The sequence below is a fragment of the Equus quagga genome, chromosome 12 (assembly GCF_021613505.1).
Source record: "Equus quagga isolate Etosha38 chromosome 12, UCLA_HA_Equagga_1.0, whole genome shotgun sequence".
Taxonomy (NCBI): Eukaryota; Metazoa; Chordata; class Mammalia; order Perissodactyla; family Equidae; genus Equus; species Equus quagga.
In genome coordinates, this window is record NC_060278.1 from 14342719 (window position 1) to 14358891 (window position 16173).

At 35.9% G+C, this 16173-nt stretch overlaps 1 protein-coding gene across 1 annotated transcript in view; it reads right to left on the reverse strand.

The window, feature by feature from the left end:
• PLXDC2 (plexin domain containing 2) overlaps positions 1–16173 on the reverse strand; it is a 412416-nt gene that overhangs the window by 132490 nt on the left and 263753 nt on the right. Inside the window, exon 5 of the mRNA XM_046678478.1 lies at positions 8373–8495. Coding sequence (XP_046534434.1) covers positions 8373–8495 — 123 coding nt within the window. The remainder of the gene's footprint in view (positions 1–8372; positions 8496–16173) is intronic.

Here is a 16173-nt window from a genome sequence, read left to right on the forward strand (position 1 = left end):
TGGACAGCTTCTGGGTTAATGACGGTTCGGAGGTGCTGAGAAAGTAGTATGTTCAGAGAGGGTGTGGAAACTCCATACCCCTTCCCACATATCTTGCCGTAAGCATTTCTTCCTGAACTAATTCCTGTACCACATGATTGACGTAGAACAGAATACTGTCTTTACTGTGTTTTGGGGTGTGACTTAATGCTGAGAGCTTTTGACTAAGATCAGGGCATGGGGGCTCCTGAATTTGCCTCCTCCCATGAACACGCCTAATGTACAGCTACAACCAAAGAATCTTCTTCTGTGAGAAATCCGGAAACTAGCTGAGTGACTGCTATACATCAGGTGACTGAGAAAATACCCACAATGAAACTGCATACATCTAGGTGCTGACTGTGATCCTCCCTGGAGCCCAAAAGAGCCAGTGGGTGCTTCCACCACCTTCTTTCTTTGGCTTACTCCAATAAATAAAACAGGTCACCAGCATCTCTTCGGAAGGAGCTTGCACAAAAGTCTGATGTCCAGCTTTTGTGGTTGCCACCTTAGGGACAGACCTCCAGATCACCTAGCTCTGATAGACAATGGGATTTGCATTCACGAGTCCCACAGGACTGCAGTAGATAAATAAGCAATTAACAGGCATGCCCATGAACACTTGCCATGGCTATCTCCACAGGACTCAGCAGAGAGGGGGCAGGCACAAATGCCCATCTCCCAATCATCTAGACAGAAAATCAAAAAGGAAATACTGGACTTAAACTACATGGTCCATCCCAAAGCAGCAGAATACACATTCTACTCAAGCACACATGGAACATTCTCCAGAATAGATCACATGTTAGGCTACAAGACAAGTCTTAACAAATTTAAGAAGACTGAAATCATATCAAACATCTTGGCTGAACAAAATCGTATGAAACTAGAAATTAATAGCAGAAGGAAACTGGAAAGTTCATAAATATGTAGAGATTGAAAAATATCCTACTGAACAACCAATGGGTCAAAGAAGAAATCAAAAAGAAAATCTAAACCTATCTTGAGACAAATGAAAATGGCAACACAACGTTAAAACTTACGGGATGCAGAAAAAGCAGTCCTAGGAGGGAAGTTTATAATGATAAATGCCTACATTAAGACAAAACAAAAATCTCCAAAAAAAAAAAAAACCTAACCAATCTAACTTTACCCCTCAACAAACTAGAAAAAGAAGAAACCAAACGAAAAGTTAGTAGAAGAAAGGAAATAACAAAGATCAGAGTAGAAATAAATAAAATGGAGACTAAAAAGTCAATAGAAAAGGATAATGAAACTGAGCTGTTGTTTTTTAAAGATAAAAAAGTTGACAAAACTTTAGCTAGACTAAGAAAAAAGAGAAAAGACTCAAATGAAATCAGAAATGAAAGAGGAGATGCTAAAACTGATAACACAGGAATACTAAGGATGAGAAACTAGTATGAAAATTATACGCCAACAAATTGGGCAACCTAGAAGAAATGGATAAATTCCTAGAAACATAACACCAATCAATAATGAATTATGAACAAATAGAAAATCTGAACAGACCAGTTACTAGAAAGGAAATTGAGTCAGTAATTAGAAAACTCTCAAAAAGGAGAAGTCCAGGGGCTGGCCCCGTGGCCGAGTGGTTAAGTTCGCGCGCTCCGCTGCAGGCGGCCCAGTGTTTCGTTAGTTCGAATCCTGGGCGCGGACATGGCACTGCTCATCAGACCACGCTGAGGCAGCGTCCCACATGCCACAACTAGAAGAACCCACAACGAAGAATACACAACGATGTACCTGGGGGCTTTGGGGAGAAAAAGAAAAAAAAAAAAAAAAAAGGAGAAGTCCAGGAGCAAATGGCTTCACTGGGGAATTCTACCAAACATTTAAAGAAGAATTAATATCAATCCTTATCAAATTAGTGCAAAAAAGAAAAGAGAGAACACATCCAAAGTGATTTTCAAGGCCAACATTAACCTGATACCAAAGCCAGATGAAGACTCTACAAGAGAAGAAACCTACAGATCAATATTGCTGATGAGCATAGATGCAAAAATCCTAAACAAAACATTAGCAAACCAAACGTAACAGTACATTGAAAGGCTCAGGCACCATGATCAAGCTGGATTTATCCCTAGAAAGCAAGAATGGCTTAATATACACAAATCAATCAATGTGATACACCACATTAATGAAATGAAGGATAAAAATCATAGGATCATTTAAATAGATGTAGAAAAAGTATTTGATAAAATTCAACATCTTTTCATGATAAAAACTCTTAGCAATTCAGTATAGATGGAATGTAATACAACAAAATAAAGTTCAGATATGACAAACCCACAGCTAACATCACACTTAAGAGTGAAAAGCAGAAATCTTTTCCTCTAAGATTAGAAAAAACACAAAGTCCTAGCCAAAGCAATTAGACAATAAGAAAAAGATAAAAGACATCCAAATTGGAAAAGAAGTAAAATTGTCTCTGTTTGCAGATGACATGACATTATATAGAGAAAATCCTAAAGACTCCATCAAAAAATTAGAACTAATATTAGAACTAATAAGCAAATTTGTAAAATTGTAGGATACAGAATCAATATACAAAAATCAGTTCTTTTTCTATAGAACCGTAGAACAACTATTAGGAAGAGAAATTTTTTTAAAATCCCATTTATAACAGCATTAAAAACAATAAAATACTTAGGGATAAATTTAAACAAAGAAATGAAAGACTAGTGCATTGGGAAATGGAAAACACTGATGATAGAAATTGAAGAAGACACAAATAATGGAAAAATATTCCATGTTCATGGACTGGAAGAATTAACATTGTTAATATGTCACACCACCCAAAGCAATCAGATTCAATGCAACCTGCACAAAAATTCCAATAGAATTCTTCACAGAAATAAACAAAAATTCTAAAATTTATGTGAAACCACAAAGTCCCCAGTTAGCCAAGCAATCTCGAGGAAGAACAAAGCTTGATGCACCATACTTTCTGATTTCAAAGTATATTGCAAAACTAAAGTAATCAAAACAATATGGATTTGGCATAAAAAGGGACACTGATCAATGGAACAGAATAGAGAGCCCAGAAATAAACCCATTCATATAGGGTCAATTAATTTTAAATAAAGGAGTCAGGAATATGTAATGGGGAAAGTACAGTTTCTTCAATGAATCATGTTGGGAAAACTTAATAGCCACATGCAAAAGAATGAAACTGGACCTCTATCTCACACCATAAACAAAAGGTCAACTCAAAATGGACTAAAGACTTGAATGTAAGACTTGATACCATACAACTCCTAAAAGAAAATGTAGAGTGCAAGCTTCTTGACGTTGGTCTTGGTAAGGATTTATTGAATAATTTGACACCAAAAGCAAAGGCAACAAATGCAAAAAAATAAAATAAAAAAAAAGTGAGGCTACATCAAACTAAAAAACTTATGCACAGCAAAGGAAACCATCAACAAAATGAAAAGGCAGCTTATGGAATGCGAGAAAATATTTGCCAACCACATATCTGATAAAAGGTTAATATACAAAATATACAAGGAATAGTTTCCATACAACTCAACAGAAAACCCAAATAACCCAATTAAAAAATGGGAAAGGATCTAAATAGCTATTTTTCCCAAAGACATAGAAATGGCCAACAGGTACATGAAAAGGTGCTCAACAGCACCAACCATCAGGCAAAGGCAAATCAAAAGCACAATGAGTTATCACCTACCACCTGTTAGGATGTCTATTATGAAAAAAGACAAGACATAGCAAATACTGGTTAGGATGTGGAGAAAAGGGAACCCTTGCAGTCTGCTGGCGGAAATGTAAACTGCTACAGCCACTATGGAAAACAGTGCGGAGGTTCCTCAAGAGATTAAAAATAGAACTCCCGTATAATCCAGTAATTCCATTTCTGGGTATAAATATAAAGGAAACAAAAACGCTATCCCAAAGATATATCTGCACTCCTATGTTCATTGCAGCATTATTCACAATAGTCAACATATGGAAAACAACTTGTGTCTGTTTACGGAGGAATAGATAAGGAAGATGTGGTAATATATACACAATGGCATATTATTCAGACTTAAAAAAGAATGAAACCCTGCCTTTGTGACAACATGGAAGAATCTGGAGGGCATTATGCTAAGTGAAATAAGCCAGACAGAGAAAACTGCATGGTATCACTTATATGTGGACTCCAAAAACAAAACAAAACAAAACAAAACAAAAAAGTTGAACGCATAGAAATGGATTTTAAAATGGTGGTAGCCAGGGCCTGGGGGTGGGGAAAATAGGGAGAGGCTGGTAAAAGAAACCATCTTTCATTTATAGAATGAATAAGGTCTGAGGGTCTAATGTACAACATGGTGACTGGTTTCTAATACTGTATTGTATAATTGAAAATTGCTCAGAGTGAAACTTGTGTTCTGATGAAAAAAAGAAAAAGGTAGGGGACAGCTCAGTAGAGCAATGGTTAAGTTCGGGTGCTCTGCTTTGCTGGTCAACGTTTGCCAGTTCAGATCCTGGGAAAGGACCTACACACCACTTATCAAGCCATGCTGTGGCAGGTGTCTCACGTATAAAAAAGAGGAAGATGGGCACGGATGTTAGCTCAGGGCCAATCTTCCTCAGCAAAGAGAGGAGGATTGGTGGCGGATGTTAGCTCAGGGCTAATCTTCCTCAAAAAAAGAAAAAAGGAAAAAAAGGGAAAAGGTAACTATGTGAGGTGATAGATGCATTAACTCTAAGGGGGGAATCCTTTTACAATGTATACATATATCAAATTATCATGCTGTATATTTTAAATAGAGAAATTTATATTTTTTAAGATAAAACTTTAGAAGTAAAAAAATTTGTTTTTAAATTCTACCTTGGTACTTTTAATCACAGGAAACACTCAACACATACCCTTGTTCTAAGGGAAAACCCAGGTGTCCTCCTTCCATGTGCATTTTTCTATCTCTAGTACCATTTTTTTAAGATTGGGAAAAGCAAAAGGATAATAACAGCCAAAAAACTTCACATAATAATAGAAGTAAAGGGGTTTTCTGGTCATGAAAGGCCTCTTAACAACAGCTTCATTTTCCTTCACGTGTCCAAAACCCTAAAGCTCTGTTCTCTTCTTTATTCCCTAATTTCTATTAGACATTTTGGCGGTGCAGAGAAAACATTGAATTAGAGGGAAGAAGACCAAGCCATGTGTCCTGTCTCTAATACTTTCTGCGTGACCTTGGACACAATTAACCTGCATGAATCTGTTTCTTCTCCAACATGGGAGGAATAATTCTTGCCTTCTAGAGATTTCTGCATGAAATACAAGAAAATATTTATCTCAAATTCTTTGTGCAAAAGAGAGGTCTAGATAAATTGAGTAATTAAATGTTTTGAATGCAAATTCTGATGAAGATATTCTTAATAGATTGTTAGTAGCAGGCTTTTGAAAATAACACTAAGTTCTGCAAATAAGTTTTATATTATGTAGGAGCATAGATCCCTCGACATTTTTTATTTAAATGGTTCTATATAGTACTAAGTTAAAAATTAAAAGTTGCTGAAATCTAAAACTTTATGGTATGCAGGTTAGTTGAAGTGGGTTTGCGAGTTAAAATCTACCTCTCTAAGCAGCCTCTTATATTACTCTCTAGGTAGTGCCCAACATGGGGAGCAATTAGGTAAACAGACCAGGAAGGCACTTTCCTTGGACAACTATAATGTAGGAAAATACACTCCTAAGAGAAAACCATGAGCGGAAGAATGGAATTCACATCTCTAAAGAGCTGAGTTAGCGTGGTCTATCTGCTGGTTCATGACTGACAATCCTACACTGTTTCTTTCATGATGGGCACAAAATCTAATGGCAGTGTTCCTTCTGTCAGAGCTGAAGTTGTTATTTAAGCTCGTCTACCAGACCACATGAGTTACCACACCATGCTGTGCGCTTATTGGAATTGAGCAGTTGGAACTGAACATCCCTAGCGTGTTTATTTAACCAGAAATCAAACGATCAGTAATGGATGCCAATTTTTCATTTCCAAAATAAAAACAGGCAAGTGGGATGAACTTTCAGTGCCATTTCAGGTCACTATCAACTCCAAATTTTCTGATTCTATGCTCAATCAGGTTTCTGATCATTAGCAAGCATTATACTTTATAATTTGCTATTTATGAGCCATCAAATGATTTCTCTAGTAAAGGGTTTATTTTTACAACTTTTCTAGTTTTTGTGCATTAATATTCTATGACTCACTCAGACTTCAGTAATCCTCTAGGCTGCCTGTAACACTTGGAAGCATAATCTTATTTTTAAAATCTAGTGCTTAAATACTTAAAGAAATATTATCCTTGAAGAAATTTTCTAAACTGCTGTTCTCTCCTCTAGAGAAGTTTTGTTCTCCGAAAATGTTGTTTCCCATCCTTAAATATTCCTTCAATGACCCTAGCCAATCAAAGTTGGAAATATTTCAGGAAGTTGCTATCATATAAAAGGTCTTTGTGGAAAGCCTTGTAATATTCAAAAGTGCTTCATTCATTTAATAAAACACGAGAAATTACTCAGCTTTCATTAGCATATTGTAAGAACTTAATATTCCCATTGGTCATTATAGAGAAAACATATCAATAACGTAAAATACATTAATTCTTGAGTATCAATACTTTTACAATTCACAGAATTAAAAACTTATCTTATATATTTAATTTTTTTCATTTATTCATTCATTGAATAATTATGGAGGGCCTACTGTGTATTGAGTTCCTGTGCCAGGTACTGAAGATAAAATTCTTATCGTCACAGTCCTTGTTTGCAAAGAACTTAGTTTCCAGCTGGAGTAGCATACATTAATTTTTAAAAGTCATTCAGATGAAAGTAACATTTAAATATTAAGAGCTATCTGGGAATATGGTGTGTGACAGAGTGTAAGGAGGGAGAGACATTTAATATGCTTTATGATTCTGATGCTAATGGTATAAAAACTTGGTCATCAGAATCCAGTGCCCATGAGTGAATGGCTCCAACATCATCTGGTAAGTGACAGAACTTGGAAAATAATCACCTTTCATCAAATAATTTCCTATTTACTAAGGTGATTCTGTCTGGGAGGTCGTGGAATAAACTTCAGGTAAGTTTCCACCTGTAGTTCTGCCTTAAGCATACTTACAACCTACATCCTTGGGCGTTAGCACCTCATTAATTTTTTAAAAGAGGGAGGATAGCATATAATATTCTTAAAATAATAGGGGGAAATAGTTATCATGGCTAACATTCAGAGTTACTTAATATTGGAACACATTTTGGTATTACTCAAATTGTTTGAAATGTATTTCTCAGAGTGTATATGCAAATATGTTTAGTTTCCTTCTTCCTTTGCTATTTTCACCTGTAAAACGGTTTCACCATTTTGTTCAGAAGATTGTTTTTAACAAAATGATCATTTCCCCAAAGCTACTGCTACCGTTAAATCTGTTCTACCCACTAGTAAATTTCTTCCTTGATCATTAAGACAAAAGTAGAAATAACTTTATTTACACCAAATGCTTCCATTATTTTATAAGATAAACTGTCATTTGGGCAAATAAATATTATTTTTGTATTATAAAGAGTATAGAAATTTCTATCTTTAAGTTTTCCAAAACAAACTCTTCTTTTCCATAATTTCTTTCTCACAGTGTTACAGGCTTCAATAAGATATAGACATGAAAATACATTTGTGTCTTAAAGACTTTGAATTTCTTAGTTAGATTTTAATAGCACTTAGTGATGTATTCTAGGTTTCCTCTGACTATTTTATATGTCTCCAAAAGAAATGGTAGCGATAGATTTTTGTCACTATACTTGATCAACCGTAATAGGCTCTATTTCATACTTTAAAGTCAGGAAAACTTAATTTTCTTGTGTATTTTAACTATCCACCAACTTATATTTTTAAAAGGTGTGTTCTTATGGTACATGTAATTCATAAGGTTGGGAAATTTAATATCAATATACTATGCCACTTGCCTCTACTTGAAGATCAGAATAAAAAATTATCCCTATTTAGTTTTTTTAATAGGAAGGACTTATTGCAAATAGCATCAAATAAATGTGCTTTGTTCAGGTGTCATTTACAACAACTCATTTATTATAGTACCTAATAGATGTTAATAAACATTTGTTGAACAAATGAATGAACGAATGAGCGGCATTTGACCATATACTTTTACTCCACATATTAACGTTAAAGGATAACATTTGTCATCTCAGAGCATTTGCATCAAGAAGTTTATAAGTCCTTCTACCAAAAAACCCACCAAGATTACAAAAATATTAATATCAGTCTGTTGCTAGATATTAAAAAGTATACATTTAGTGAAAAAAAAGGCTAACAAATACATACCATTATCAAAATATCTGACTGTTGAATTTCTGGATACACTGGGATCAAAATTTGCCATTAAAGGTGCTATGTACTGTGTGGCTGTTAGCATTCGATGTACAACTTCTCCAGTGTATATGAAACCTAGAATTAGAAAAATAGGAAATATATTAAGAAAAAACCCAGGTAAAATTTTAATTAAAATATCTTCAACTCAATTGCAGTCATATTTTGAAAACAAAATATCATAGTAACTAAAAAAAAGGGAACATAATGTCTTAATGTCTGATGAACAATAATTGGGTAACAAATTCTCATATGATTTGGTAACTTGTAAACCATAAATTTATAACATGTACAATTTTGATTGTGGGAAAAGTGACTGTTATCTGGAAGAGATTATTAGGCTGAAAAGGCTAATTTTGTACTATAAGTAATTCAAACATTGAATTTGCCATTATGAATCCCTTGTTATTTTAACACTAGCCAAACATGCAAGACCTTTTTACAAATGAATGCCTTTTCTTGATGTTGAATTGCATTTTCTTAAACTGCAATCTAAGCTTAGGACATTTTAGAAACCCCACATGGATATCTTTCACACTAAAATGCAGAAAATGTTTTGGGCCTTTTTTTCAAAGTTGAAAGGACTCTAAACACCCATGGAAAAACTTGTACACTTCTCAGATTGCTCAAATCTTTATGATCCTAGCACCCTACCAAGTAGATAACGATTATATGTTTGTAGATAAGACGGTAAAACATTGATAATGCACAAATGACTCTCTATTTGGAGAGTTATCAATGCCAGCCTATTCTAGCAGTTGGACGAGAGGGAATTTACTATGGAGAACTCTGTCTTGAACTAACCTTCAATAGCTTCTATGTTACAACCCTATCCACTTTCAATTATTCACACTGGGTTTATTTACTTTGTGGATTATCCATGACAAATTGTTAATCCTATACTGGCTTCTTGCCTCCAAGGTCTTTAGCTGCCTGGAAGGAGAGTCTGCTCAGGGAATGCTAACTAATTCTAATATTAATCTAAGAAATGCACAATTAAGAATGTGTATGCAAATGAGTGTGTGCTTGTGCATGCACACACATACATGAAATATTACAAAATAAAATCCAAAGCAAATTATTTGTGACAATGCAATCGTAATGTTTAGCCAATCATAAATTAACTAGACATCTGGGGTTATTCTAGATCATTTTTCTATTTGCATAAAAATTAATAAAATAAAACAAGCAAGATTTTTAAGAACACAAAATTAAATCTCTAAAAGTGTTAGAACTTTTGTTGTCTCACTTCATGTTTAAATAAAGCTTTCATTAGCTTATTGTGGCCTTTATTGTTTCAAGTTCTCAGTTGTAATTTCTAGGTAAATTATTGGAGAATTAAATCTATAGTTATTTACTTTGAAATTAATTTCTTTCTAGCAATGTCCTCTTTCCTTTGACTTCCTTTGCATTTTTCAACAAAGGCATAATAGAATTCTAGCTATTCATCTTAAAAATATACTTTTAACGGGCCCAGCCCTGTGGCCCCACAGCCCAGTGGTTAAAGTTCCACATACTCTGCTTCAGCAGCCCAGGTTTATGGGTTTGGATCCTGGGTACGGACCTACTCCACTGAGCAGCCATGCTGTAGTGGTCTCTCACATATGAAATAGAGGAAGACTGGCCCAGATGTTAGCTCAGGGCTAATCTTCCTCAAACGAAAAAAAAAAAGAGAGGAGGATTGGCAAGAGACGTTAGCTCAGGGTGAATCTTCGTCAGCAAAAAAAAAAAAAAAAAAAAAAAAATATATATATATATCTTTGTAACTAGTAAAATCTTAAGCATGTGTTTTAATCATGAGTTGCTCTTTGTTTCTCATTTGCTGAGCAATATCTTTCAAATAAATTCCCTATGTCTTGAGCAGAACGTTGTTCATTTGCAAATTCACATAGCTCAAGTGTACTAAGAATTATTACGATAGGATGACACAGTCATTGCTTTTATTTGATTTCCTCGTAGATTTTCAAAGCCATGCTCTTAATATGCAAAGTCCAATATCACATTGTAAAATTGTAAAGATGAAGAGTAACTATTGTTCAGGATCTATGATTTATTTTTTTCTCCTCTCCTCACCAGTATGCCTTTATAATTTCACCATTAAAATGGATACAAAAATTCTATAACTATGATCTTTTAAGGAAAAGATTGAATTATACTCAAAATGTCCTTTCAGGGTCAGCAGCTTTACAGGAACTTCCCTAACTCTATATACGCCACGTACTAATAGAAGAAACTTTGCTTGATTTGAAGAATAAAGAAGGCAGTAATTCAAGGCAGTAAGATAATTTAAAATCAATACACAATTCATTCTCTAAAACAACTGTGTAAGAAAAGTTGCAGCAAATCCTAGAAAAACAGAGTTACAAAATGCACAACCATAGATGATTTCAGATACTTAATTCTTACTGTTAGTATTTAAAATAAACAAGATGTATATATTTGTCCTGAATGTTCCTACATAGGTTTGGCAAAAAGGTATTCTCCACTCTCTATAAACCAATTTTCAGATCATGGGAATCATTAAAATGCTGCTTTCTTTCATCAGGAAAAAGTTTTCCGGAATTACAATTTCTCACATTTCAAAGGTGAAACCGCAAATTGTTCCCAAAGAAGTAAGTAAAAATATGGAAGAACTTGTTAATATTTAAAAGCGATAATTACAATTTGTGATTCTTCTATTTTTGTAAAATTAAAATAAATTATAATTACTGTTACTAGGAGTACTACAATTGCCACAACCATTATTAACAAGAAACAGCTACTAACACGTCTTCCACTACTACTAACGTACCACCAGCGTTACGACCACCACCAACAACAATGTGAAAAACAATCCAAGGATGCAAAAACCCCACTACTCTGCAAAATGAGTTTAATTTTGCTAATTCAGAGAATACTTATTTGTTTCCCTTAGCCATATTGAAAGCCGATGCCTATCAATATCTCAGGTGAGTTCTTAGTATCTAAGAAGTCAACGCTTGACTGCAGCGATGGTCTCTGCTTAGTTCTCCTTACATTCCTAGACTTTGAAAATATGATTTCAGGGGCCAGCCTGGTGGCGCAGCAGTTGAGTTTGCGTGCTCCACTTCCGTGGCCCGGGGTTCACGGTTCAAATCCCGGGTGCGGACCTACGCACAGCTTGGCAAGCCATGCTGTGGCAGGCGTCCCACACAAAATAGAGGAAGATGGGCACAGATGTTGCTCAGGGCCAGTCTTCCTTAGCAAAAAGAGGAGGATTGGTGGCGGATGGTAGCCTAGGGCTAATCTTCCTCAAAAAAAAATCATTTCAGCAGTAGGTGGTTGAGTGGAGAGAAACCTTGCAGGCCTGCTGAGAGCAGAGACCTATAATTAGGTGTTGAATTAGAACCAGCTATGCAAATTAGAGTCTTTTAGGCAACAAAACTTCTCCAAAGTTTCAAAGGCACTCGCAGCTACTGATATCTCATTTAGACATTTACTTCTTTTCTTTAGCTGTCTTGGGCATGTCCTGCAGTAGGGGAAAAATTATTTCATTTTTCTGGTCTCTCACTTTGTTTTTTGCTGAGGAAGATTGGCCCTGAGCTAACATCTGTTGCCAATCTTCCTCATTTTGCTTGAGAAAGATTGGTCCTGAGCTAACATCTGTGCCCACCTTCCTCTATTTTATGTGGGATGCCACCACAGCATGGCTTGATGAGCAGTGGGTATGTCTGCACCCGGGATCTGAACCTGCGAACCCAGGGCCACTGAAGTGGAGCGCGTGAACCTACCTACTACTCCACTTGGCTGGCCCCAGGTCTCTCACATTTCGAGGTAATTTAAGCAACATATTTCTATTGTTTTTTTCAAACTTGTTTGTAGTCATTTGAAGGGCTAATCATAAAATGTTCCCTTTGCTCACTCTGTCTTTCTAGTTTAAACAGATTCATCTCTCTAGTAATAAGATTTGTGAAAAAGTGTTTTTTACCCAGATAATTTAGTACCAGGAAAGGCACCACCATTTAAATGATCCAAGTAAGAGAAGCAAATATGTTTTGCTTTTTGAATTTCAAATAATAGCTAACACAGTGCACTTCTCTTCTGCCTTAACTGCCAGTAAACCTAGAATGGAGTTCTGAACTCAGCTGCAATCAGCAGCTTTGCTCTTGCACCTGGAAGCATCTCTTTGGGCTGCCTTCTGTAGAGGTCTCTGGTCAATTGACTAACCTAGTGTTAAATCTGGGAAGCTATCAAGTCATTTGGGGATCCTATCATTGTAAGTTCTGGCCTGAACAAACCCCACTCAGTCATTATGTATTTATTAACCACAAGGATGTACTTACCAACCACAAATATTATTGTGATCATTACTGAAGTTAACCCATATCAATACAGGCCTTTACTGATCACATCATTTTCATGTATTCTCTTCATCGGATCCTTACAATAACTTTGAAATGATGGTACTATTATTATTATTTCCATTAATTAAACGAAGGATGTCATAAGGCTGGGTAAATTGCCCAAAACCACATGGCTAGAATTAGTGTTCTGATTCCAAATTTCATGACCCTCTCACAATACATTTGAGAATTCATTATGTGTCCAGAACGAAATACTCTCCCTCAGAGGATTTCATACTTAAGGAGTTTGAGGAAGAAAAGAACTGTTTTCTGTGTGAAAATTCCAACACCTATACCTTACAGCAGAGTTGTTGCTCCCTCAAATCCTGTACTTTTATTGTATTGCTTCAGCTTCTGTTGTTTTCATTGGTAAATTGTACAAATAAGTTTAAATTAGATTCCGCTATTACAGCCAACCAAATGGGACTTAGATTGGCAAAGAATTTATTTAATGTTATAATTAAATTATTTCCTAGTTGTGTGACTAAGTTACTTGACCTCTCTGCGTCTCAGTTTTCTAATCTGTTAAATGGGGCAGTGATGGCATCAATATTGGGTTGTAGTGGTTGAAGGAATTGATACATGAAGATCACTTAAAAACAGTGTTTAAATAAAATCTGTGGAAAACAACCAATCAATTAAATTCCCTCTATTCTTTATCTCTTGAAGTCTTTTTCTGTCTAACGTATCCTAGTTGATTAGACATACATCAGAATGTTTATATGACTTCAAAATTGTGCTTCAGACTCAAATGGTAAGCCAGGTGTTTCTTTGCATTATTCCAGTTTGGGTTAAAGTACACCACTGACCCCAGCTACAAGGCAACAGATAACAAAAAGCCTTCCTGTCCAAAGTTCTACATTTGATATATCTTGCCTTCATTCTGATGGAACAAATGTTCTGTAAAAATATTAATTCCTATTGGTTGCAAATGGTTGTTTCATTTAATTGGAAGTGTCATAGTAATAAAGGAAGCACGAAGAGGCTATAATTGCCTGTGAAATACTCTGCAAAACTTTAATATGTAAAGGGTTATATATTAAATATTCTACTTCATCATCCTTCACTTGATATTTGTGACCCCAGAGGAAAGGCTGGAGCTGATGGCTATGCCTCTACGGCCTTGAGCACTTACAGTTAAACGCTATCTTTAGAATACAAATGACAACGTTGTTGCCACTATTGTCACCTTTATGTTGTGTGTATTAGGATCCCTACACACAAATCAAAAGGATCTGAAATTTACGGTCTTTTATCCATGGGGATTTAGAGAACAGATTCCTCACAGATCCCTCATTAGCCTTATACACGGTCTGTTCACAAAGACCTGAGTTGTTTAACTGGGAGGTGGTGGTGGTTACTGCTTTGTCAGTTGCTCAGCGTTTGTCGTGGAAAACTTGCTTGAAACAAACAAATGAAATCTGAGCATGACTCAACTTAGGTTTTGCACAAAATGCCATTTTATGAATCATAATACATTCTCATATGCTATAAACTATCCTCTTTCAGACAAATACTTGTTTGTAATTCAGTCAGCCGTTTAAACAAAACCATATGTGGCAGCAATTGCTAATTTGAAAATTAAAAGTTGTGGTAAGTTATCTGGTAATGTAACGATCTGCCAGCTGCAACTGTACAATGACAGGTTTCATGTAACAAGCTTCCTCTGGACAAAATTGTTGCTAGTAGATCTCGCAGTTCACTGTGAGGATATTGGTTTGTACATGCGTCCAAGGTGGTTAAAGAAAAAAAGAAAAAGAAGCATTTCTCAAGTTCATGGTAGCTTACTAACCACTGGCTCCTAGGAAGCAACCCATAATAATCACCAAATATTTTCTCTCTCTAATTCCAACCAGCTGTCAAGATAAGATATACCAGCTATATTTTATACAGTAAAAATTATAAAATATGTCACATCTCATAGACTCCTTTATTCCATTGGCTTAAGGCATCCTTGGGGACTGCAAATGACAACAAAGCCATCCTCTGGGGAAAAAAGCAACAAGTAATGACTTGGTTATTGGTTGCAAATTATATTCATGTAATTACCAATACAAAAATTTATGTTGACTATATAAAGTGCCTCTCTCCAACTCCAGAATGAAAGAGCAAGAGCCAGAATTGTGTAGTTGAGGTGAGAAAGAGAGACAAAAATCTATAACTTTTTCTTTCATTTTCATTTTGAACTACTAACAAAAATTTAGCCTATAGTTCTTGCTTTCTCCATCTTGTTTCTCCAATACATCAATGTAACTTGTTCTTAACTCATGTTAATTCCTAGTAGCCACTGAAAACAGCACCTCTTTCACCCCCCTCAAATGCTTCTGATTATCTAGTATTTCCAGATAGGTCCATTCACACTGCAGACAGTGAATGGCTCCCCCTGGAGTTGTGTCGTGCAGGAACTACGTAGCTTTTCATGGAGGCACAGGACTACTCTTGTTTACTTGAAAATCAAGTTCATCCCTCTATTCAGACCAATCCAGGTAATAGTTCAAGAGCCTTACTCTTACATGGGAAAGAAGGGGAGGGTTGCTTTGAATTATTTATGCTCCCAGACTGAGAATTCAGGGATCCTGTTGTTAAATGTTGGACTCACATGTGGCAGCTAAATTATAGGTAGGAGTTAGTTCCCAGTCCTTGGTTTGTGGGTATGCTGACCCATATTTGCGAAGCCTCTATCTTGAATCACACCTAGTATCTTAGACTCTGCACCATTCTAGAAGACAACTACTTGTCTTCCTGACCTATGCATATCAGCTCCTATTGGAATTTCTGCCCATCTACTGGGACCTAAATAATCCCTTTGTACCTAGGACAGCTCTCAGTTATCAGCTGGGCGTCCATCCAGGCCCTGTCCTGCTCTAGAGAGGGCGCCCATGCCTCCCTCTGGCTTTCACTCCTCCCCAGGGCCCCCCATCTGCCATGAGGAACAATGATAACTATCCCTCCCTTTTCTAAGGACTTAAAAACTGTTAGTGAAATCCATTTTTAAAATGTCCGGAAACAGCCTGGAAGGAAGATGGCCAAAGGTAAAGGCCAGCTTAGGGTAGGGGCCTTTTTTCTACATTATCAGACCTTACTGTACTTATTGAATAGTCTGTAGTACTGCATGTCTTACTTTACAAATCAGGTAACTTTAAAGTAAAAATATTACATAGCAGGGGAATGCCTCATTTGGATTCTTACCCAGAATTATAGCCTGTCCAGTCTCTAGTTTACAGAACAAATTTCATTCTACATTTTTGAAATTATAATTATACTTTCCCACCTTGTTTAGACATTCCTAGGAGAGACAGAAATCTCATTCCTGAGTTTTACCAGAATACATCCAAGTCGGGTCATGAAATGCCTTGAATGTATTGACAATCTCTTCATTGTCCCTCCCTTTTCAG